The following is a 25518-nucleotide window of genomic DNA, read 5'->3' on the forward strand; positions in this document are numbered from 1 at the left end:
GTGCCTGGCAAGCTGCAATAACTACGTTTATTCACAGGAGTTTAAACAGCCCACAGATCAGGAATTGGTTATGGTGAAGGGTATGTAAACAGCTGGCTATAAGGAGAGAAATAGCAAGCTGCAGACAGATGTGAGGAGAATACAACACAAAAAGGGAAAAAGGGAAGAGAGACTGGGAGGTGCTAAAACGACTCTCTGATAATCCCTCTCAGACCAGCAGTTCTGTGCACAAACACAGGAGCATTATGCCCTGCAGGCGTGCCCGATTTCATCGTGCTAATCTCAGGGCAGAAGTATCAGAATAGCAAGATGCCAGAGATGCAAGGCAGGCCAAATAAACCAGCTGTGAGCTAGAAATGGGAACAAGGATTTCTGGATGTGAAGTGTTAGTACTTCTTCAGTAGAAGAGGGTGATTCTTTGTTTCACAGAGCAAGCTATAAAATAAAAACTGTGGTTTTGCTTTACCTCAAACTACTACCTACCTGTGAATCTGGGTGGAGTCTGTCAAGTCAGGTCAGGTATGAAAGTAAAACATGTCACTGCTAGATCTATATTCCCTGTTAGATCGGCAGCCCTGAGGCTTGCAAATGAATCCAGAATGTTAGGATGCTCAAGTGCAAACCTTTTCTCCAAGATGACTGAATTCACATCGCCCACTGCCCCAGGACCCTTTGCCACCAGGCATCCTTGTTCTTCCACTCTTGTTCTCCGTTATGATGAGTTTATGATATGTAATTATCTACCTTGGTACACTGGTTCCAAACAGCAGGGATGAGGGAAATGTTTCTCAGAATATCCTATGGTGTACTGATTAACTTGTTCAACTGTGAAGTGAGGGACTGTGGTATAGATCTGTTCTTCTGATTAATACAGAAAATAGGTGCAAAATAGGTCTTCTACAACCTGGATAAAAGCTGTCTTCTCTGATTATTATGAAAATTATAGCTTCTCTTCTCCTCTGATGGTTTAGAAAATTTAGACTAATTTTCACTGGTTGTTTCCTCACCTGTATCAAAGTGGGTTTGTATTGAACTAAATTAGACCTCAGTTTTTTCCATTTGAAGTGTTTAAAAAACCCCAGTAACCTTAGTTATGTCTAGGGATTGAACCTGAGAAGATGACCTTGTAATTCATAACCTGATTTGATAAGACAGATACTATAAGAGGCTCCTGATCTGTGATGACTGAAAGTGGGTTATACTTGCTACAAAAAGCATTTGTTAAACTAGAAAGTTTAGAAACTTTGTAAGGGCAATCTCTCTGTACTATTCCTTGAATTAAGTGGAAATAACCTAATATAATGAGTCGTTATTCTACTCTGATGGGAAAAAAATAAAAGTGGAGCTATATACACTAAAAAAACCTTAGGCTCAGCTCTGCATTTCTTTGACATTGGAGACTTTTCTTTCCAGAAAACTTTCAATAAGTTGGTGCACTTCATGAAAGCCCTAAATGTTCAGCTTGAAAACTTTGGCTATCTAGCTTGCTCAGTAGATTTTATATTGCAAAATTACTAATGCCTTTGGCAGTCCACAACAGACAATATGAATAGTGTTAGAAACAGGTCTGTACTCACATACAATATAGGTAAAGTAATAGCAAACTGGCATTTGCTATATGTAGTATTTATTACCGAACACTTTATGGTTTGCTTCTGAGTAGTAAGAACAGCTGTTCTTGGTTTGCCTCGCTTATTTACAATCCCAGGTATTGTTTGAAAATATAGAGTACATACGCTTCAGCACTACTGGAATGATGCCACTGGATAAGTGCATTGCCTTGGAGTGACACCAGCAACCACAAGTGTCACAGCTCTGACTAAGAGGCCCGGGGGGTGGTGACAGTGTTTGCTCTGTGCTCCTCCCTGGCCAGCTCAGCCCCTCAGGTTTTGCTTTGGGAATAATTAAGGTCTGTCACCTGTAGCTCCCCAAGGAAGTGAGTAGGGAAGCTAAAGGCATAGGTCAGGGAGCAGGACAATCTCATTGCTTGCCACAGCAGTAAAGAGAGGGAAATCAGCCGCTTCTGTGGCATTTAAAAGCTTAAATTATTTTGAGGAATTTACATGGCGAAAAAAGATCCATATTTAAAACAAAAATAGTACTAAAAAAAAAATCAGGAAACTTCCTCTACCTCAACTACTAACATCTGCATTACAGAGAAAAAAGCAGATGGATATGCACTGATAATATTGATAGGAACAAAGAGGTCCTTTAAGGAAACCTTTTGTCTTTAATTTCCATGTGCACGTGGGATTTGTGACAGTGGCAGACTGGTATTCTGAGGAGGACACCTTTCTGAGTGCTGGCCTGGTGCTTAGCTGCAGTCACCAGTCTGGAAGCCTGAAACGAAGGGGAGTGGGCTACTTTCATTTCCACCCCATGCAAATTTTCTTGTCCTGCCAGAAACCAAATTAGCAAGGCAAGAGGAAGGTGCAGTCTGCCTCCCCAGAGCTGCCTACGGGGAGACACTCCATCATCACACGTTGTTGTCATGGCTTCAGACAACACCATCAGTGTCAGAGTTTCATCCATTGCTGCCCAGTTACAGAGAAGACAAAAACCTGTGCTTTTTGCGAGTGTGTGATGTTTTATGGAAATACAGCCAGTACAAAACAGACCAAACTTGAGTTCCTATACTAAACTAGAGAGCCATCTCTAGACAATTGACTTCACTCATAACCTCATAAACAAGACCCCATTTAACTTTGATATTTTCCCCCTCCAAACCAGTAACATTAGACCATTTCATGCATGAGATGTGAAATGTGAAGGCCATTGAACACAGCACATTTTCACAGAGGCTCAGTCCAATGTCACCTAACAGGACATAGCAAATTATGGTCTAGAGATGGAAATTAAAACTCATAAAAGCAGATGCCTTAGTTTGTATCAGTGGGGAATAGACTTTCTAGATGCTTAAACCAGTGTAATCTCTTGTCATGTTAAAATCTGTCCCTTTATTGAGAAACCAGGTGAATAATATATCAATTTCATCAGTTAATCAAGAAATTTTTCTATATGAACATGTAGAACTTATGCACACAAGGCCCTGCTGTGGCAGACCAAAAGTCCGTCTAGCCCTGAAATCCTGCCAAGGGCTGTATTTCTCTCGAGCATAGCATTGTGAATGAGCTTCAATGCAGTATCAGCTGTGGGATCTCATGTTCGATGTACAGTCATGGAGGACATCCTAATTAGATTTTGGAATTTACTTACAGGTTATTCCTAAAATTTTAACCAAAAAATAGCTAGTCAGAAAAAAAATCACAAAGCTTCTTATGTGACAAATACAAAACAATAATAAAAATTGTGACTATTTGTAGAAATGAAGGCTTTTTCTATTTCAGGAAAGAGACGGATTATTGATGTTTGACTAAAAAGAACTGTTGAAATAATTGAAAAATTTAGTTTGGACTAATAATTAGTCCAAAAATCTAGTTGTAGGGTCTTTTGAGGAATGATGCCCAGGCTAATGAGGAAAATCAAAAAGAGCATCTGTAGGACGCACCAGTGAGGACTGGCCTCCTTGTCCTGTTCGGCAGTGATTGGAGCTAAGCTGCTGCGCTCTGTGCTGGAAGAGAAGAGCTGAGGAGCAGCACTTGCACAGCCAGGTTCATCTAAGGGAGGAGCCAGCATGTACCATTCAGGTATTAGGCCAGTGCCTGCCATTTCCCAGCTGGGTCTTAAGCTATTTGCAAGAATGAGAACTGCAGAGAGGTATAGAAACCTTGAGGGATGAAGCCTAGGACAAGCATACTATAAGTATTTGTCTAGTGCATTGGTGCCTTGGAAAATCTTATATGTTATCCCACACTTAGATGGTTATTCAAGTTCAAACTAGCCTGTCAGGCAAGGGTTTGTAGGTTAATCACAAATGAGAGCGGCTCACCAGTAAATGTAAAAGTCAGTGGGGAAGGAGAAAGAAATTGTGAGCGTCACCCAATTTGGAACGAGCAAAAATAGGAACGCAGTCACTCAGCTGCTGCCTCCCGCCTATGGACAGCTTCAGGAAACAGTACGGCCCTAATGAGAAATGAACAGAGGACTGCAAATCCCCGCGAGAGGCAGAGATATTTTCCTGAACATGCAACCACTTAGCGCTGCAGCTGTGCTGACAACTTGTGCCCCAAATTCAGTAAATGCCAACCTCCTCTCCTGCCTCACATGTCTGAAAGAGAAATACACCTGCACAGGTGGCTGAGAGCAGCATCCCTTGGTGCTGTGGAAATCAAAGCAGAATCCTGACCCCCTGAGTGGTGCTAAAGCAGTTTCCCTGTGCTAAAGGAGCAAGGGCTGCCTAATCTTGGACCTACTGTTTCCGCTCCTGTGCCTCTCCAGATGTGCTTCTGTCAGGGGCTGTTGGTAGATGGGCTCTGTGTGTGGCGCACTGCGATGTCACTTGGGAGCTTTCCCTGCCGATGCCGGCTGAGCTGCCGGCGTGCTGCAGGTGTACCGCACATGAGCAGATGGGGAACGGTGAGAGCAAGGAGGGTCGATTCTCACTCTGCGTCTCATTTTGCTCACAGCAGGGCTCACACTGTTCCTCTGTTACACCTGGTCAGATGCATGGAATTCTCATTTCTAGTTCTACCAGTATTGGTCCTGGGGAGTAGAATCTGCGCTGTCAATAAAGAAACATGAAAAAGGAGACACTGAGGTTGCTTAGCAGAAAGGAAGAGAATTAATCTAAAAGGAAAAGACTTAATCTTCCTCCACTGTACATTTCAGCTACGGCCCCTATATAAGTTTCGTATTGATTTCTCATAAGCCACATATGTACCGAGGTTGTTGCTGACTTGTTTGCCAGATAATTTGAGGTGTTAGTGTCATGCTGCATAAATAGGTCAGTCAGCATGCTTGTATTTAGCAGCTCATAAAACTGCACATGGATTTGTACTTTTCCCCCTAAAGTCTCTAAAAGTGCAATTGGAAGGACAACTCTGCGTTAAACAGTTAATACACTAAGGACGTGAACACTGAGGCCAACTGATTTCATATTCTTAGATGTACTTGCACACTCCAACTCCTGTGCTGCCTCCTCATACTCTGACTCTCTTATCAGGGTACGTGTGGGGGTTTCATTTTGTCTTCTGTATTATTAGTAAAATTGTTAAATAGTTTCAATTTGTATGTCCAAAGTGCACCAATACAGCCAAAAATCGTAATCCTGTTTAGAACTTGGCCATGTACTTCTAAATGTTGATTATATTGCAAATATTAAGGGTTTCCTTTTCATTCTTCAGGCAAACATCTACTACTTCTTCCAACTTTTTTTCCAATTGCTCTTTAATCTCATTAGCACAGAAAACATTTTCCTATGTATGTGTGATGACTCATACGCTACACCTCTCAAAACTGGCCTGTTAGATGTAGTTTCCCAAATCAAAATTTGGCTTATGGGAATGCTATTAGTGTTGTATCTGAAAGAAATAGCTGGGCTCAGCTCTTATGACCCACAAGGGATGATCCTTACATCAGTCTGTAAATTGAGTGACTCTGGAAATCTCCTAGAATTGACAATTATGAAACCCTACTGTACAGAGATGAAGTAAAAATATGCTCTGGAACGAAGTTTGAAAGAAATATTCTGTAAATGTGCAGATCTGAATAAGAAGGTGGGATAATTCTGTACTTGGGGCTTCTCTGTATTCCGTGTGTTAAAAGCTTATTTTCCCAATCAGAGAACTAAGTATAATTCAGAATAAACATGGAAGACAATCTCTTAGGGAGAGCATATCTTCTAAGTTGTCACTTTTCCAACTACAAGATAAATTAGAACTACTAATACCTGGGAAAAGAACATATGTTATTGTTGGTCAGATGGAGACTTGGTATCTTTAATAAGTGTAGTATTCTCTGAGGCAGGGAGGGGAGGTGGAGGAGAGGAACATCCAGAGAAATCACGATCACTGGCGGGCTTAGGAGAAAATGTATCCAAACCCCATCAATATCCAGGGAGCAAGTGATGTAGAATACAGAAAAAAATTGTCATGACAGCTCACTGTGTCTTTAGGGGAAAATTAAAATAATATGTAGAATAAGGTTATACAAGTCAGATCAACTAAGTAACAACTAGTTTTTGGCCTGCTTTTAGGTCAAAACTTCCTAGGTCATGAGATATCAAAATTCATTCCTGAGATGCTAGAATTTGGTTATGGTCATCTATGTAAATTTCAGGGAATTTACAATTCCTAAATAATCAATTGTTGCAGATAGGAATGAAAAATCATTCCACAGATCTTATGCCCCAACAAGAGCTTGCATGGCTTTCCAGTATGGTAGTGAGCAAATCGTTTTAACAACTAATAGAGAGGTCCTGGTTTAATTGTTTTAATTAACTGGTTTATGCATACTCATACATATTTACAGAATAAACCTGTGAAGCCTGTAAACCTGTGAAGTTAAGCACAAATAACTTAATCAAAGACAAAGATAAGAGTACGTTCGATATTTTCTTAGATTATGTTCAAGGCTGACAATCATGAATCACCTAACAAAACATTTAATTTCGCACATGCTGTTTTAAATTGTATTCCAGTGCCACACAGCTGCTGAGACTTTTTTTGACTATTTAAAAAGAAAAGATGCCTTAGTATAACAGCTTACCTGTTACATTAGAGGAAAACTTAATTTAAGGCTTAATTAAGGCTAAATATGAATTTAATTTAGGTAGAAAGTGACAGAGTTAAAACTAGACACAGGGAAGAGAGCGTGCCAGGAAGGGCTCTTTCCGTCCTTCGAAGAATAAAACAAATAAAATAGTTCTTCCTTTTGTGAAGACCCACTCTGTTATACTGCATTAGAGCAAATGCTCGAAACCAACTTGCACGTCCCTGTGAGCATAAATTTAATTGATAATGACAATAGGTATTAAAATGTGGAATTCCACTGGGTTATAATACAGCAGATGACTGAACAACTCATAGATATGTCAGAATAAGTTCATTTACCATTTACTGCATAAGATGTATCCTCTCTCCATAGTTACAGTATTTCTTACTGTAGTTTCCTTGAAATCAGTTTTATTTCTCTGAGTTGTGCACTTAAAATGAACAATACAATAAATGTAAGTATTAAATATCTAACTGGAGGGTTAGAGAGAGCCACGTGCTTTTTAATGTTTTATGATCTATTTATGTTACATTATCAGGGTATGCCTGTGGTATTTTGAGGAGTGATGTAAGCTTGCTGTGCCAGATCGGCCTCTGGTGGATCAGGGCCGCGGTAGAATGGCCCCAGGAGAGCTAACTGCTTTTATGTGGCCATAGGAGAGCTGATTCCTGTTATGTGGTTTCATGGCTTTTGTCTGGCTCAGATAAAGCTCAAAGCTGCCTGAATTATACCATGGTGACATACCCTACGCCATCCTTTTCACGCCGCAGACCTAACTATTGTGGGGCAGTCATTGTACCTTATTAAAAGAACTTGCTAAAAAACTGGAACTGCATCCTTGCAACAGGAGGAACGATGAGGAAAATAACAACGTGGAAATCCAAACACCTTCAAAGCAGTGCTATGTAGTCACGTGTAACACACCTTAGCAATGTTCCTTATAAATAGTAAATACGGTCTCAGCAAACCAATAGCTGTGTTCATGGAAAAGCTGCTTTCCTGCCTGTATGCAATCTGCCTCTTGCTTTCTTACCTGAACTTTAAAGTAGCTTTTTGTCTCCTGTGGCAGAGCTACCGCAGTTTGCGCATTCATCTTTGTAGCACAAGGCACTCTCGCTTGTAGGAGCCTTCTTCAAGTTCTGGGTATGACCGACAGCAAAAACCTCAGCATTAGTTTCTCCTCAGCCAAAACGAACCTCAGTCCAAAATGGCCTTTAAATTTGCTGGCATATTCTGTGAAACAGTCTAGCTGGCTGGCAGTGCAGGTGTTTAAGCGCAAGGGCTTCCTGTGGTTTAAGATTTGACAGACTCCAGTTGGTGCCCCTAGTTCTTTGACAGTGATGTGGCAACACTAAGTGGTTGCTGATGAACAGGTTTGCAGTGATCATGCCTCTGTTTTCTGTTTTTGTTTTTTGTTTTTATCTTTTCCTCAGGGGAAATCGCTCACATCAAAGAGGTTAACCAGTCTAGTGCAGTCCTACTAAAAGGATCACCTTGTAGCATGGAAGCAGACTCAAATCATTATACATACTTTGTAGCTCACTGATTGCCTGACTCAGAGGACAGTAGAACAAGATGTTGCATGAGCAAGGACCTGACTTGTTTTCTTTTGTGTATACTAAGGCATTACAGACTCCGAGGGACTCTCTAGCCTTTCGATGCCTCCATTTCGAAAACTGTCTGCTCACTTCCTCCTTCATATCAAGCTGGATCTATGTCTTTTTATTTTCTGCAAGCTCAAGTACAGTGAAAAAAAAGCTTCTGCTAGGCACAGTTTATTAAAAAAATACGTCAATCAAAAACTGGAAGAAATGTAAAAAATGCATATACTAATAAATATACATATGGCATCACATTTATTGCACAATAAATTAGCACAGAAGGTTTCATTTCACTGATGTATTCACATTGAGAAAGAAAGCCTGTGTCTTTGTCTGTTGTCTGTATATTCTCTGTTAATGTTTCTTGCATTTATTTTTATACCATATTTAAAAAAGAACACCTTTTACTCCAGATGTATTAAAGTTGATCCTTTCTCTGTAAATTTGTGTATGTTTATATTGTTGTTTTATCTTTCATTAAAAGATGCAGAATCTCTTTCCTTTGGGAAGTTTGAGATTTTAATATTGAATTTGAAGATTAGCCGAGAGCAAAATCATCCCCAAAGTTACACACCTTGGGCTTACTAAAAAGTGACATGAAATGGCATTTTCTTTCTCTCAGTGACACCTAATCAAACATACTTTATTGATAATCATTTACTTTTTATTTTCTTTTTATCAAGCTAGCAGCAGAGAGACCTTTCCAGCTTGCTCATCATCACATAAGCAAACCTTTCTTTAAGCCAGACCTGCAGTAGTGCAGCCTGCGCAGCGTTCGGTCGCTCCGCGCGACCGGATCGACTGAACTGCATTTCCTTAGGAACGGGGAGGAACAAAGCTGGCTGAGAGCACAAGTGTACACTTGCTAAATAGGAAGGACAGTGGGTTTTTTCTCCTTGCTGTCACTTGTGATACAATGCAACATTTTCAGCTGAAAAGGTAGTGGTTTGGGAGCGCTAAGTGTACTGTCTGTAGAGCAAAGCTTGGCTAGTAAGGCAGGAGGCTGTCCTCTTAATTCAAGGGCTCTATTCAGGTGTGCTGTTGTCTGTCTGCTGCTGAGGTTACTCACACAGAGATCTATTGACAGATTTATGAGAGCATGTAGCTGTTGCCTGTGAGACAGCAGATATGGCGCTTCTGAAGCTAAACTGAGCCGGAACCAGAAATCTCTGCTTTGCTTAAGAAACGGCACTTTTGCCTGAGCGAGGTGACGTAAGGATAGTCGCCAGAATCTCCGAGTAGAAAAGCAATGATGGGAGCTAAGTCAAACGACAAAATGCTGATACCTCCAGGGCATCGTAGGGTGCACAGGACAAACAAGCCTTTTTAGCAATGCCTAGGATAGACTCAGGACAGCCAGCTCCAGTACCATCTGTCGTACAGCCTTTGGTTTGATATTGAGAAGCAGGAATCTTGTTTCAAAGGGACTACCAAAGCTAAAAATGCACGCACACACACACACACACAAAAAAAAAAACCGCAGGACAGTCATAGACACAATCAGGCAATAGATTTGAATACATAAATGCTAGAGTCATCTCATTTAACATCGGGTACCTACCTGAGTTATTGCTGCTGCCAGGGACAAGGCTCCTGCGCAGAGCAGCTGTGGGCAGAAGGGAGCTGAGCTGCCTTCCACAGGGAGCTCCCACTTCTCCTCTGGCCCTGTCTCCCTGGCTGCAGCATCTCTGAAGGGGTAGTTTGAATGAACCCAGACCAAAAACATTATAGGTCACCATGAATGACCATTCCGCAGGTTTTTGCTCAGTTGGGGTTTCTGGAGGGTTGGGATTTTTGTTTGTTCTTTGTTTTCACACGCCACTGTTTCTGGTTTCTAGCGAGGATGATAATCACTGCTTTAAAGTGTCTCAGGTTTTGTTAGCACAATTCTACTAAGCTTTTATCAGAAAACACTGGAAATACCCCATGAGAGCTTGATTTTATCAAGAGCTCCATCTAGGTCAACTCAAAATATTCACAGCCTAGGGAGGCCAGATGAATTTTAATAAATAGCCACATCGAACCCCGGATCTTAAATCTGAGATTTAATTTTCCTTTACCACAGAAATGTGAGCTTTGAGGCATGAACTTGGGGCCAAGCGATCCACAGAAATTTGAGCTCTGTTTCACTTCTTAGTGCCAAATACAGATATTTATTTCCAAACTCCTGCTGCCACCAATTGCATCAGCTGGTATATTGCCTGCTTTGCCTTAGGAATTAACTAATTAGATACCAGTGTCTGCTTTGAAGAATCACTCCCTTCTAATAACTAATGTTTCAAATTCATGCATTAGGTATTTTGTGCACATTTATCCAAAGAATTTATATTTTATTTCTTTCAAAATCACTTCGGAACACCAACTGGCTGATACAAAGATGTGGAGCATTTGTATTCCTGAACCCTTTTTGTACTTCTTCTAGTTCTTTTCTTTCAATAAATATGAAGTCTCTATTGAATGGATGCCTTTTCCTGTATTTGCACAGGATTTAACACAATGTCTGTAAAGTAGAAATATGCATTACTAATAATGATTTCAAAGTAGTGAGGGAGCTGTATCAAGGTTTTATTTGAGCGTAGGTTCAAGTGACACAAGGCCACTGTTACACGAGTGAATTTGGCCCAAACAGACCAAACAAAATCTATTCTACAACCAGTTGATTTTTAAAGGGTTTGTCTGCAATCTTTCGATACCTCACCTGATCACTCTCATCTGCCAGCACTGGGAACGGAAACTCCAAGTAGGCACAAACATCCTTTTACTTCCCCACAGAGAAAAGATAAATGTTTTTTTCCATATTTATATCAAAATCCACTTCCAGGAATTAAGATTAACTCAGATTAAGGCATGTTTGTACAACCACCAAACAGCTGAAGTCTGATTTTGGTTACACAATGATATATCCATTAGGAACTTGAGTGAGGCCATGAGTCTGCTGAGGAAAAAAGGACCGAGAGAGAAACCTAAACTGAAGGGACTGCATTTCTGGTCTCCCGGGGAAGAGCCATCAATCAGTGCCTCCTGGCTTCTGCCCAGGAAGCTGGAAACACCCTCTGGTGGGAGATATTGATTGTAATATTCATTAAAATAACCACTTGGAGCTGGGAACTTCAGTCTGAGAACTGGGGTTCATCAGACAGTCTCTTTCCTCATGCATTCTTGTGCATAAAACAGCTCTTAAACCTACAGGAGAAAGAAGTGTTTGCTGGGGCTGCTGCACCCTTGAGATGGTTTGGAGCTCCCAGGCCAGCCTGGGAAGGAAAATGGCCAGTGGGAGGGACGGGAGCTTCCCTGGCACCTACTTGAGAAGAGCAAAACATTTTCCCCTTCTTCTGTAAGATGCGATTAAAAACTGTCCTTTAACCCTACAAAACTGAAGCAGGAGGAAAAAGGCCTTAACCAAGTGATGAGAGAAACTGCAAAATGCTGAGCTGAAACAGTAGTGGAGACTTGCCAAAAATTAATGAGCTGAAGGTGAATACAGGAGTAAGAAATGGGAATTAATTGTGGTGACTAGAACAGAACCGACAAGGGAGGAGAACTGGGGAGCTGAGTAATTAGTAGCAAGAGAGGCTGAATGCGGCTGGTGGGTTGCCAGCCTGTTGGCCACAGCCATGCAGAGTTGGAATCGAAACCCAAAAAGTCAGACACGACCAACTGGGGCTGGCCATTTAAAACCCAACAACGGCATTTTATCAGCTAGGAAGCAATTAATACCAAATACAGAGAATTACCTTTTTCAAATTGCACCCCTAAAATTGTTTGAAATCGTGAGACATAAACACCAAATATTCATTCAAGACATAAGAAATAGGAAGGCAGAAAACAGTTCCGGAAAATGAGACCTACAGGAATGCATTTAGGATGTTTGTTTATTTTTTTATTTCCTTTCTAGCTAGAGGTGTGCATAGATCACCACCGGACGTATTAACTTAACTGCATAAACCATAGGAATTTTGCTAAAAGAAAGTTAATAGGCATAGGGGCCTATAAGGCTTTAATCCCTAGATGTTCAAGGTAAATTAGCAACGATTTCTTTAAACATATTCTGTGTCCACAGTTCATTTAAGCAAGTTACTAAGTGGCTGTGAGTCATAGCAATCTGCCTTTTGATCCAGCTGCGCTGAACACATTAATGCTTTTGTCTCGTGTGAGTTGAAGAGCGGCTGAAGTCCCGCTATCAAAGAGGAAGAGAGGACGATCTCTCTGAGGCCGGGCTCCCCCTCCTCGTGCTCTCCCAGACTGTGGGGTCCTCAAGTGACGTCTGTACAAATAAATGAGGTTTGTTTGTACGGACGTCGGCTTAAGGACTGCAGAGTCTCTCCAGACAGTCATTATCTCTGCCATTACAGTTGTTTTTTTCCTAATATCTAAACTAAATCTTCTTTGCTTCAATTTATCCCTTTATTTTTTGGCCAGGCTGCTACAATCACAGTAATAAAATGTTCCCCACTTTTTTGCTCAAATAGGGAAATGGTCATTGCAACGTTACAGCCTCCTTTGGTTTTCTTACCGGCCTTTTCTGAAGCGTTGAGTGACTTCGCTGCTCTCCATCAAGTTGCGGCTGTTACAGCTTTCTTTGAGGACGGTGGCCAGAGCAGGCTGCAGGGCTCCCACCTGGATTTTACGGGAGGAGGGCAGAGGTTTACTGTTGTACTTTTGTCTGTACACTCAACTATGGGCCTTGCCCTTTTTTTGCAGTAGGTGGCCACTACTGAATTGTGCCAGCTTGTGTGGCACAGGGATGCCCACATGCTTTGCAGTAAAGTGTAGCTGGTTGTTCCCCTTTGCGTGTAGCTGCCTCTTCTTGGGTCAGTGAGGTGTCTTCACCTGTCCATTGAGTAGCGTCTTCGTTTTTCAGACCATTTTTCCCTTTTACCAAGGTCACTTTTCTTTTTTGATTCTAACCTGTGAAATACTTGTAGTCCTTTTACCTGCAGGTGTTTTTATGCGTGGGTGTGAGTGAGGAATCTGATGGCCTGATTCTTTAACACAGATGATGCATGAATGGGAGTGAGCGCCATCATCGCTGATTGTCATGAGGGATCTGGATGTGTAAGTTGTTAAGAGAAATTGCCGTGACAATAAACTCTGAGAAACTGCTCAAATGCTAGATGATAGTCCTTATTTATGAGTATGGACATGGACAGTAAATATCAAACAATATTAAGACACGATTGTAAATGTTACCTTGTTAGTGGCATTTGCACAATTTTTATTGTACTTTTCCTTCGCTCCCAAGATATAATCTGCTGCGTTCACTGTCATTGTCTTTTTTTTTTTTTTATTTGACTAGATTTTGAAATCTATTAGCTTCATCACAGATGTCAGCTTTCAAAAGAGGTACTGTTTACCACCCTTGCACTTAACTTTGAGGATGCTGCTTCCAGTGTATCACATAAATGAAGCATTTCATTATTCATATAACTTTTCTGTCCACCTCTTTACTCCTTTCCCCCTTTCCTTTTTGAAAGATGCGTGACAATGGCATATTTAATATAACTTTCTTTCCCACCTTTTTTTCTGAGTGGAATGTATAACCTGAAATCTAAAATCTATCTATATATACCTGAAATCTATCTATATAACCTGAAATATAACCTTTTTTTGAGTTCCTCTCTTCTGATGCATTGTTCTTTGTACTGCTCGTCTTTTCTTTCAGACACTCTTTTTTCTCTCCCACTCCCTCTCAGTAACATCTTTTTTAGGATTCCTTATCTTTTGTGGTTCTTTTCCTTTGTTCCTCTGATCCTTGCTCCATTGATCCCTCCTGCATGTTCCTGCAGTGCCCATTGACGCTCTTTACACTCACCTCCTCTGTCTTTCTTGGAATTGAAAGAAATTACAAGGTAAAAAAAAAAAAAAAAAAAAAAAAAAAAAGAAAAGAAAGCATTAAAGGAAAGGTGGGACAGCGCTAGGGCCAGGGCTGATGCAGAACCGTGACCTGATGTCAGGGGACTCTCCTGCCCCTGGGTGCCTGCCTTTCCCCTTCCCCACCAGCTCCACTCCTCCTCCAGCCACTGCTGCCCCGCACTCCCCTCTTCTTCAGACGTTGGCGGGGATTCAGACATAACCACACAAAGCATTTCAGGGGAGGGGGCGTAAATGCGGAATTTCATCAATGGCTAGTCTTCATTTTAAATGGTCTGGTGGTTTAAAAGGAGACACCGGCAGCAAAGTAAACTGATGAAGATACAGTGCAGGCATTTAAACAGATAATGCTCAGTTAATGAGGGAATTGGTTTCCAGAAAGTCAGTTTTAGAGAACAGTGAAGTTTTTAATTCTTAGGACAGTTTTTGTTGCTCCATTTCTCCTTCCTCCACCCCCCCGAATTACTTCAGCAATCTTGCTGGGTCCCTGACTAGCAAGGCCTTGCCAAATCTCTCTTCTCTTGCTTTCCTTCTCAGTCATTTTCCTCATCCTTTTCTGTCACTGTTGCAAACCCCAGGCATGAGGGAGTAACTGCAGCTGCTCTCCCACCACTCCATTTGTGTGCAGGGATGGGGATTTTCACCTGTATGTTTGTGTCCTTCCTGTAATGAGAGCACTTGAAATGTCAGACTTTCATTTTGTTCCAAAGGGCTTCTTCCTGGTGCAATTCCTGTCATACAGAGCCGTATCATCTACTTTTTCTGTATCCTTGTGCTTTATCGACATTCAGGCATTTTACTGGGAAAAAAAAAATAACAAAACCAAAACCAAACAAAAAACAACATGGAAGATCTGAATTTTTGATATTTATTCTGCTGTGGGTCAGAGCTTACTGGAACAACAGACAAACAAATGGACCTCTACTCTCTACCTCAACCCCATCGTCGTGTTAAAACTGCACTTTGGGATTCCCACCTGCAGGGAGCGCTGAGCATCTGCTGACCTTTCAGTGCCTCTGTTGGCATCTCCCACTGTTTCGTCCTGCCCCAAACTCCCAGCGTGCTTCCACTGAAATCAGAGATCTCAAACCTGTAAGACTGACTTTGAAGCGTAGTTACCCTTTGGGCGTCAGGGACGATTGTGGTTGCTGGCTGGGTGTCAGTTGTGGCACCTGGGTTGGGGTTTCTTTTGAAAGATGGTTTGGGCTCCTCCTGCCTCTCCCCCTGCCCCAGACCGCGCCAAATGCTGGGAAAGCACCTTTGTCTCTAGAAAGTTGCCTTTTGAAGGCAACTTCTTTCTACCAACGGCACAAACTAGGGCGAGTGGCTTTGATCACTCTGTGTTTTTTAATGAGAAAGAAAAAAACCAAGGGTTTGGATGCCAAAAGACCATGAGGGATAAGAGAGAGAGAAAGAGAAAGGAAGGAGTGATCAAAATAAAAAAAAAGCATAGAAATAACAGCTGGGATAGTGACATCAAGGCCCACCACCAGCCTCTCATTATGGCTTTCACTTACTTTTTGTATCCTGAGAGGCCTCACGGATGGCTGCCGACCTCCTGCTCTGTGTGTTTAATGCTGCGACCAGCAAAGCGTCAGGAGTAAGTGGAAGAGGAGCGAGAGACCACAGAGGTCACGTGTGTTTGGTGGCACTGCCTGACCCAGGGGTCAGCACTGGGAAAGAAAAGGCTGAGCATCGGGAAGACAGGAGGACTTTGAGCTACATACCACTCCAAACACGTAGAGCCCGCTGCTTTTATTTTTCACCCAAATAAAGATTTTGAAACTGCTGCCCCAATTGCATTGTGTTAAAAAAAAAGAAGACAGATGAGAAAGAAGAAAAGCTTTTCCATGCCAAACATGGTGAAGAAGTCTAATGTTGCCTGTAGAAGCTGCATCCTTTTCCAGCTCCTTCAGGAATTACTCCTCATTACTCCTCATTACCGAGGCCTTGTGGTCTTGTGCGTGCATGCAGCAGCAGCGGCAGCTGCCTGCGTCTTCTTGTTCTGCCAGCATCCATCCTTCATGCAGCGCAGCCGTGGCTTCTAACAGCTCTCTCCCCTGGATACGCTTACTTTCTGTTTTATTGGTACTGACATGGTAGCACCAGCACGGCCAGTGTATCAGCGCTGATGCTGTACAATACTTTGCGGCCAAAATTTTAATTGTGCTAAGGAAAAATGTGTAATCTGAATGGTACTACTTACTTTGACTTGTGTAATGCTGAGTATGAAAAATATTAATTATAGACATTTGTTGAATGGGACATTATTGCTATTGATTATAGCCTGTTATTTGAGGAATCTAAACATAGCATAGAAACAAAAACAAAGGCAGGTAGTCAAAACAATTTTCTTTGCCATCGTTAAGCAAACTAGTTTGGTGTTATCCACAGTTTGCTTTTTTCCCCTTCTTCCTTTACTTTTGCTAATAGTTCTGAAGTGATAACGTGCCACATCTTTCAGCTTGATTTTTGAGGGTTTGGTTTTGTTTTGTTTTGCTGGCCGAGTCTTGCTGCTGCGTGCGCTGAGAACCGATATTCACAGGGAACAAATAAAACCGACTTTCTTTTCCTCCTCTAAGCCCTCAGCTGGGCAGCAACGGCAAGTTCTCTTCCCAGCACCGGCCTCCGAAACCTTTGCCGGAGGTGTGGGGCACAGGCGCCCCTCGCAGCCGGCTCCCCGCGCCGCGGCGGTGGCGGTGGCGGTGGCGGTCCCGCGGCGTGGCAGGAGTGACACCTCGTGGGGGCGCGCAGGAACCGCGCCCGGCCGGGCGCACACGCGGGGCGAAGATGCTGTTTTCGCCAGGGGAGGGGAGAAGCCCCCGTGTCCCCCCGTGGCTTTGGGACGGCGGGACGGGACCTCCCCCCCCGCCCCCCCCCCACCCCCACCCCGGGGCTACGGCCGCGCTGCCGCGGACGAAGTTCGGATCCAGCCCCTGCTGCCCGTCCCTCCCCTCTCCCCTTGCAGCTCTTTCTCCTGGCGAAAGGGTGGGTTCCCAAAGAGAAAATGCAGGTTGAGGGGAAGAGGGGCGCGGGAGCCGGCAGTAGAAGCGGACGTGGCGAGTAGGGGAGGATCTATCCCGTGCTGCGGCTGATATCAAACCGCGTCGCCTCATTAAAAGTGGATGAGACCAATGCGTATCGGACTGATCACGCGGTCAACAGCTAAAACAGAGGCATGGCACAACTAACAGGAGCTGTTAATTCAAAAAACCCACCTTTCTTCATATCCCAATAAAAAGAACGTGGCATATTTTTGTTAGGTTGCACCAGAAGAGAGCGTCCGTGTTGAGATGGTTCCTGGGAACAAATGTTGCTGCACTACAAGGAGTTCCTTCTAGGCCGTTGGGATTGTATCAAGATACACTTGGCTTGTCTCGAATTGACTTCAGTAGGTATGGGCACTGATTTAAACAATGAAAAATCGGAGTGCTGTGCCACTGCATGCAAAAGTAGCCCCAAACGGAGAAGAAACAGTGGCAGGCAGGGGGCAAACCAGGACATCAATGTGTGATTTGACTCTGGAGCCATGCAGAGGCTGGGACTGATGGAAGAAGTGATTATACAGATTTGACTATGAGTGCCGGGGGAAGGCTGGGCATGTCCCTGGGAGGGAAGCCCAGCAGAGAGCCCTCTTCCAGCAGGCTGCCCACGGGGAAGGTGGGCTCTGAAGTCGTGCATGGGAGCACTGCTGCTGGTTGTTCCCCTGATTGTATTCGGGGCAATGGGATTTTGGTGCTAGGATCTGTAAGCAAACAGGCTGGCCAGAAGGAAACACGCTCCTGTCTAGTTCTAGCTTTAGAGGGAACCTCTTGGCAAAGGCCAAAATATTGCTGAGTAACCACTGCCAAACTGCAGCGGTACAGTTTTTACTGCTCTCCAGACTTCACTTGCTCTCCGTATCTTGGTAAGAATGAGAAACGAAATCTAAAAACTGTGCTTGAATTTCATGGGTTTCCACCTGCATAGTTATGTTTTGTAGATGCTGCAAATACGTGGGTTTCATTTGCATTGATTTTGGGCTGCCTTTCCCCTCTTCTTCAGAGCCCTTAGTCCATGCGATGGGATTGCTGACTGTATTTCAGCCTTTTCCATCTCATTTTTTGTGTGTATCCCATTCCAGCTTTACCAAAGAACCTGCAGTGTGTCTGTGAGGACAACAGGCAAACCAGGGCTATGTGCCCTAATGACCTCAGACACTGAACCATTTTGGAGAGGCTTTGCTATGGAGAATCATGTACGTGGGGAGCCACTCTTCAGCGTTGAAACTCAGAGGATGAAAGAAATGCTTTTTCTCCATTAGCAATGGGTAGCCAACTTTCATAACATAATGTTTAATGAAAAATATATTAGGTATTTGTATGTAATAAATTTTTAAGTCTGGAATGGATGTTATGGAAAGCAATTGTCCCAGCTTTAGGGGATGGAGAGAAAGTTTGTCTTTGCTTGGATATATAGCCCTCCCCTTTGGGATGGTGTCATTTGATAATTCCTGCCACATGTTCTTATGAGTAGGATGTTTTTGTTTCCTTACTGTGTCTCCCCCCAAGTCCTGCTGGGTAATATTTCAGATGGTCACGGTCAAAAAAAGCATGTGACAACTTCCAGATGTTCAGATAATCAAAGCGATCTGCAGATCTAAGGGAGCACACCAACAAACAAATGAAGGATAACTTGAAGGACTGCAGTCTAGGTGGGGGGTCACGTTCAGAGGTGGCGTAGCAGGCTGAAGGGTAGTCTTTTAATATCTGGAGAATTCACTGATGTCTACATCATTTGCTAAAAAGGAGACAGGCTGATGGTGTGCTGGGCAGGCAGTAGAAACCGAAAACATGGTGTCTGGCCGTGGTTTTCCCACAGCTTGGAGCAGCTCTGGCTTCCCAGGGGAGCGAGGAGGGCTGTCACAGTGCAGCATAGCTCTGCGCTGAGCTGGCTGCTGGGCTCCAGCTCGCCTGGTGTGGCTGGGCTAACAAACGTGACCATGCCCTGCTGCCGTCCACACCACCACCACACCTGGGGCTGCTTCCTCGCTGAGCTGGTGGTGCCCAAGGCAGTGCTGCATTCGGCTGAGAGAGGGGAGGACACCTCTCAGAGCAGGGAAACACGGCTGCTTCTGGCTTGCTCCCAGCTGCCTTGTGTAGGCACCTGTTTAGGCATTAGTAACTAGTCCAAAGCTGGGTTTTGGGAGCCCATCCTCAAAACCCTTCATCATCCCAGGTGATTTTTGTTGGTCCATCCTCCCAGCTTTATAGAAACAAAGACAATTGAAAATGTACAGTGGGATGCCATATTCCTCTATGGGAATGTAAAAGCATTGATCATAAAGAAAAAAACCCCTCGTGTTAGTCACTGGCAACCTGATATTTGTCAAGGTGACTGAGCACCGTTGTGTGGTGCAGCGCGTATGGAGCAGCAAGCAGGAACAGTAGGATGGAGGCTGTACATCACTTGCTGCTGTCGCGCTGGCTGGGCGGTCCTGTCTCCGGTCACAAGAGGGACAATGTTCCCACCCCGCAGGATCCTACAGCAGGTCTGCTGGTGCCTTTTTGTAGGCTGGCATTTCATGTGGCAGTGCCTCCGCTGCTGACGGCACGTCCTTTGAAACAGATGTGCTCTGCATCTGCCCGCCGTGCCCGCAACTGGCACAGCTCTGCTGGAAAACTCTGACAGAACCTTCCATGTGGAGCACTGATGGGGAGGGACAGGCTTTACTACTACTGCTAGTACTACTACTGCTGCCGCTATTATTATTTTTACTTCTACTACTACTGCTATTACTACTACTAATTTGTGTGGAAACACTGCTGGCTCAAAACCTGGCTCAGCTGCTGGTGGAGAAAGGAAGATCTGATCACCTCGAGGGAGCTGCTGATGTTTTGAACACTGCTGTGGCTCCTACAGGCTGATGCTTTTGAAGCATAACTATTTGGGACATTGCTACCAACTACTCTTTCCCCTTGGTAGGAAGGCTTTATGTGACTCTTCGGGCAATCCTATATGGGTATTTTACTGCTTGGGAGGTAATGGTGTAGGGTGCTAGCAAAATCAGTTCCACACCAGGAAAAAGAACAATTTTGTTCCAGTTTGTCCATCATTGAAGGCGGCTTTTGTCAGTCGAGCTGTCTGTATGGCATTTACCCAAGAATTTGGAGAACTTCTGGCAAGATTATTCCTTGGGTTTGCTCAAAGAATCCCTTGGTAGGTACATAGAGGGGGAAAGACCGATACACTGCTCACCTGGAAAATGGGACCATGGTGCCTGTGTGCATGGAGAAGGGCATTGGTAGCAGCGTGGGGGCCTTGGAGGAGGCACACCATGACACGAGCAAACACCCAAAAGTGAGGAGGATGCTGCAGCTCATGAGGGCACTGGTACCTGAATGTGCTGCAGGAAAGTGGTGGCCATGAAAAATTAGATCTGGGCTGCATAACGGGTATTTATTGTGATGAATCATCTCTGTCCCGACTCATGTCTGTAAGGCTGGGATAACGAGGTCATCTTATGTTGTGAACTCTGAAAAGGTTTGGAGACCTGTGTTCTTCTGCTAGCTGGAGCATCGACAGCATGTGCATCCATCATTTATAACGTGGTTGTCAAGACTGCAGGCTCTTTGCCTGCGTCCACAGGGAAAGTTATAATTACCTATGTATGGTAAATTAAAAATGGAAACTGTTCACTGCGCTGGCAGCTGACGCAAGAAGGACAGATCATCAGTTGGGAGACGTGATATGGAAAATGAAGTTACTGCATCACAAACCAGAAAACTGTGGGAGAAAAAAGCAAGCGGTCTCTATCTACTATGTGCCCATCTATTGGTCATCCATCCGTCTCTCTACTAGCTACATATCTGGATATTTTTATTTTAAAAACAGGCAAGGGAGAGGTGTGGGGAGGTCTGGCTGGGGCAAGAGGAAAGCGGCTAAAGGACCTTTTCCCTGGCTGGTAAATCCATGCCTGGTCTCCCTTCAAGGCTTCGTAGTTCAGAAAGAATTGCAGTTTGTTCTTCAAAAGATGTGTCAGTCTGTTATGGATTAAGACGACAATATGCCTTCCACATTTACTCTTCCCGCCAAGACTGATTTTTGGAGGATTTGCTAGTCACTTCATTTCAGACACATTTCTTAACATTTTTTGATTCCTTTGCGGCTAAATTTAGATTCTGTCCTTCCTGAATCCTGTGAGGCTTGCTGTGCGGTATTTGTCCTTTCATGGTCATTACTGTTACATACCCGCTGCACTCATTGTGCTTGACTAAAATCATTTTTATCAGGGTAAAAAATAAAATTAAAATATTCTCTCAGAGGGAGGAGCCCGAATATATTTTTATAACAAAAATTCCCCAATATTTTCTGACTGAACTTAATTTTAAATGAAAGGCAAATCTTTCCTTTTACTACTACCCAGATATGATCCTCCCAAAGCTTCAGACATGAATAATCTCTCCAAATATTCCAGCCATTTCGATATCCCGGACATACTGAACCAGCCTGTAGTTCTAGCATCCATTCAGCAAAATCTGCAGACAAGGCCAATGCCTGATGTCTCTGTCCATTAAAATCAATGATCACATATCTTATACTTTACTTTCTCAGTTTTCATTCCCATCCATTGCTTGTTTGCAGCTGGACCTCCATTTTGCCATTTTTAATGGGAACTTGGGAAGTTCCCACTACTTTTCCGTCTCTGCGTCTTCTTTCTTTAGAGTCTCTAGTCTCTGTCTCTTGTTTTCGTATCTGTCATTCTCAGCTGTTGATTGCAGATCTTGGCCAAATCCTGATAAAGTCAACAGAAAGGTTTTCCCTGGAATTTTAGACATTTTTCTGTTGTGTTTTTTCTTTCCTCTCGTTATTCTTCTTGCTGCCTGGCTGGCTGATTTAAACAAATATTTTCAGAACAACTTGTCCTCAGTTGACTAAACTGGTAAATAATGGATAAATATAGTTTTGATTGGGAACAGCTTTCTGGCAAAGGGTGGAGCACTGCACTAAAGAAGAATTTTTCTCACCTTGGGTTATGGGATTTGGTTGGTTAATTTAAAACTATTTCTTTAACCTGCCTGTACAACACACAAACATCAGAGATGTCCTTTAGCAGTTCTGATACTTCGTGCTGCCTACGCTACGCTAGCTACAACACCTGGGCAGTAATTCTATTTTGTGAAACGGAAATAGCCTGGGTTTCTTTCTCTCTTTGTATGAAAAGCAGCACAAATCTATTTTATATATTTAAGTAACGGCTCAGACTTATTTTTCCCAGTCATTCTTTTTTTTTTTTTTTCCACCATCTGGAAAGGAAATGTTGTTCTGTCATAAGCTTCAAGCTTCAACATGTAACAATTGTATTATAAATTCCTTGGTGTCCTAAGGCTGGCTACCTACCTCCGTAACTCCGTCCTGCTGCGACAGTACTGTCTTCTTATCAAAATGGACTTCACTGAGCCTATAAAAGGGATGTTGCTATGTCTGTTAGGATGAAAGTTTGCGTATTGTCTATGAAGCATACAGAGGACTTTAATAAATATTTTTCTATGTGTTTATTCACATGGAGGGGCTAGGAATCTAAGTGTTACAGTGTTCTTGCTACACATAGTAAAAATAAAACCCTAACTCGCAACAGCAATATAAGTCCTTGTATTTTGAATTTTTATTGTAATAAATTATAGCAATAGTTCACACAACCCAGCTATTATCTCAGATTGTCTCTCTGCAGAATCACAAAAACAATCTGAGTCATCCCGACTTGATTCATGTTCAGTTCCTGTTTGGGAAGGCATCCCTCGCCATCAGACTGCCTGGCAACGGCTTTTGCTGTGAAAGCTCAGATTCTCTGCAACAGTCGCACAGTCTATGGTGCGTTCTGCAGCATGAATCACGGAAAATATGCATCCCTGCTTATTTGTAGCTGGTTATTTTTGCAGAAGTCCATGTGGAAGAAGAGACATGAGATTTTTTCCTACATGATAGATATGTATCTTTTTGGCACTCTCGTGGGAATTGTTTAGTAGAGACTTATCAAACATATCAAAAGATGCTCAGCATTTGAAAGAGGGAAAAGAGGTGGAGTTGGCACACAGAGCTGAGACTGAGTATGAAGTGGTTTCAGAAAAAAAAGGGAGTGAATTTGCCTTTATGAATAAAGCAAAGCTCCAGAGAGCGGTTTCCGTGTTCCTCTCAGGGTCCTCTTCATGGCCTGCCACAAAATTCTGATGAAACTTTTATTTATCTTTGCTGTGGCTTTCATTTCATCTACATATAATATGTTATTTCAGTTAGTACAGAATATATCATTTCAGTTAGTTCCTGGAGCTGATCAATTAATAAATTACTTTGGCACTCTCACCTGAAAAGCATGATAGAAACAGAGAAAATGACTTGTACTTGCCAACCTTCCTTACCTCCCTTGAGAGAGACCTCTCTGAAAAGGCAGCACAGTATCTCTATATCTTAAACCTAAATATCTTAACGATGAAGTGAATAATAATGTGTGACTTCAGGGAAATGAAGCTACGCAGAATAATGATGATACTAGCTAGCATTTCTGCAGTTCAGCAGTTTCTGATAGTGTCCTGCAAAAATACAGTACTAATGTTATGACTAGTAACAGAGGTGGTACTAAAGGCTGGTAAGAGAATAAAATCATCACTTCAAACATTGGCAGGTATTACAATATATGCTATGGGTTAGCCTGTATGATGAGGATTAAAGGAACTCTAGAAGAAAAAGGCTGAAGTGCTCAGTCATTTGATGGCAGATGACTGAGCAATAGCTATTTATCGGGTGGGCAAAAGTGAAGTCAGACACAGAGAAATGAGCTGGAGGGGCTGCGGGTGCTGCCGGGAGCCCCCCCACACCGGAGAGCACTGAGCTCAAACAGGACACGCTGGGCTGTCTCCAGGGCATCAGCTGGATGTGAAGTCTAGAGGGAAAACTGGTCAAAAACTAATGTGACCCCTGGGAATATGCATTTTTAGCATATTTCCTCCGCGCGCGTGTTGAGCTCTGAAGCATGGTGTTTGCTTCAGGCACTCCCAAAGAACTGCTGGAAAACCAGCTCTGAGAGCAACCAAAAGACTGGAAAGCACCTTCTGGTAGAAGCTGTAGGTGTGCAGCCTTTTAATCGTATCAAGAAAAGGTTAAAGGGTTGCGTGTTCCAGGTGGTAAGTATTTACTTCAGGACTAACGCTCCTCCAATCTAGCAAATAAAGATATAAAAAGATCTGGTGGCTGGCACAGGACAAATGTGCAGGAAGAAAAGGCTACGCATTTCACCAGGGAAATAGTTAGCTACTGGTGTGGATCGCAATAGGTTATTGTGGCTTTTCTACCATCAGTAATTTTTAAATCGAGAATAGATGATGTTGGGCTTTTTAATCTAAAAGATGTACTCAAGTTTAAACTGGATCAAATTCAAGGATGTTCTGTGTCCCAAATTATGTGGTTGGGTGACCACACGGCGACTCCTGGGTTTATAATCTGAAAATCCTTTTGGTTTGACAAATAGGGCTGGAGGAGCTCTTACCGGGGTTGAGAATTTGGATTCGTGGATGCTCATTGTGTTTACTGGGGTCAGCACTCACCTTTCTTCCTTCTCCTGAACCAGCTTAGCACTGACTGGTCCCGGCTGCAGAGGTGCACTAGGCAGACCTGTCCTGCCTAGCCCAAGGATGCTCCTTTTTCACTTATTTCTCTCCTCCCAGGCTGGAAGCCCACATTCATTTTTCCGAGGAGCCAGGAGCCACCTTGAACCGGGGAACTTCTGTAGCGCTTTGAGAGTAACCATTCACAAAGACCTTACAGCTCTGAACTACAGCACGCACAAAGAACACTTTTTTTCTAGCGACTACAAAATGCTGCAATAAGCTTTGCTCAAAGGAAACCTCCATTAGCGGTAGTGAAGCTTTGTATGTTAGCCACCAGGGACTTGACTATCAGGTAATTGTGATTATAGATTCTCTTCAGAACAACTTGCATTATTTAAGAAGAAAATCAAACTCCAATCAAGCTGTTCAGAGGTTTTGAAACATTCGGATGTAGAGCTCCCAGCTTCCCTGTTTTAGACATTGGGGTACAGTGCAAAATGCTCCTCAGCAGGCAATAGTCTCAGGATTTATTGCAGTGACTGAACTTATAAGTGCAGAAAGTTCACAGAAAAGCCTGCTCTCGTGAACTTTCAATCAGCATTTGCAAACTAAGAAGCCATAGATTATTTATAAAATAAATGGATGCGTATCTGTCCAAATGTTTAATAAAGATAATATGTGAGAAGCACAAAACAAGTCATTTTCCTCTGCAGTAAAAATATATTTCTTCTATTGGATACAGGACAGTCGCAATAGCAGTTTAAACCTTTTGAAGCTTTTATATTCAGAAAATGATACTCTGACAAGAATTATACCAAAAATACAGGTCTTAGAACGGGAATTGTCAGGTCAGA

General features: G+C 43.0%; 1 protein-coding gene across 9 annotated transcripts in view; it reads left to right on the forward strand.

Moving 5' to 3' along the window:
• RGS7 (regulator of G protein signaling 7) overlaps positions 1–25268 on the forward strand; it is a 294620-nt gene extending 269352 nt beyond the window's left edge. For 3 of the 9 annotated variants that reach the window (XM_063328943.1, XM_063328939.1, XM_063328944.1), the window contains one exon: positions 24782–25267. In XM_063328943.1, coding sequence (XP_063185013.1) covers positions 24782–24943 — 162 coding nt within the window. In that variant the 3' untranslated portion in view covers positions 24944–25267. Of the gene's footprint in view, positions 1–8045; positions 8712–24781 lie in introns of those variants that run through there. The other 6 variants (XM_063328941.1, XM_063328945.1, XM_063328946.1 and 3 more) reach the window with 4 other exon arrangements.
• Positions 25269–25518: the final 250 nt, after the last annotated feature.

The sequence above is a fragment of the Chroicocephalus ridibundus genome, chromosome 3 (assembly GCF_963924245.1).
Source record: "Chroicocephalus ridibundus chromosome 3, bChrRid1.1, whole genome shotgun sequence".
Lineage (NCBI taxonomy): Eukaryota > Metazoa > Chordata > Aves > Charadriiformes > Laridae > Chroicocephalus > Chroicocephalus ridibundus.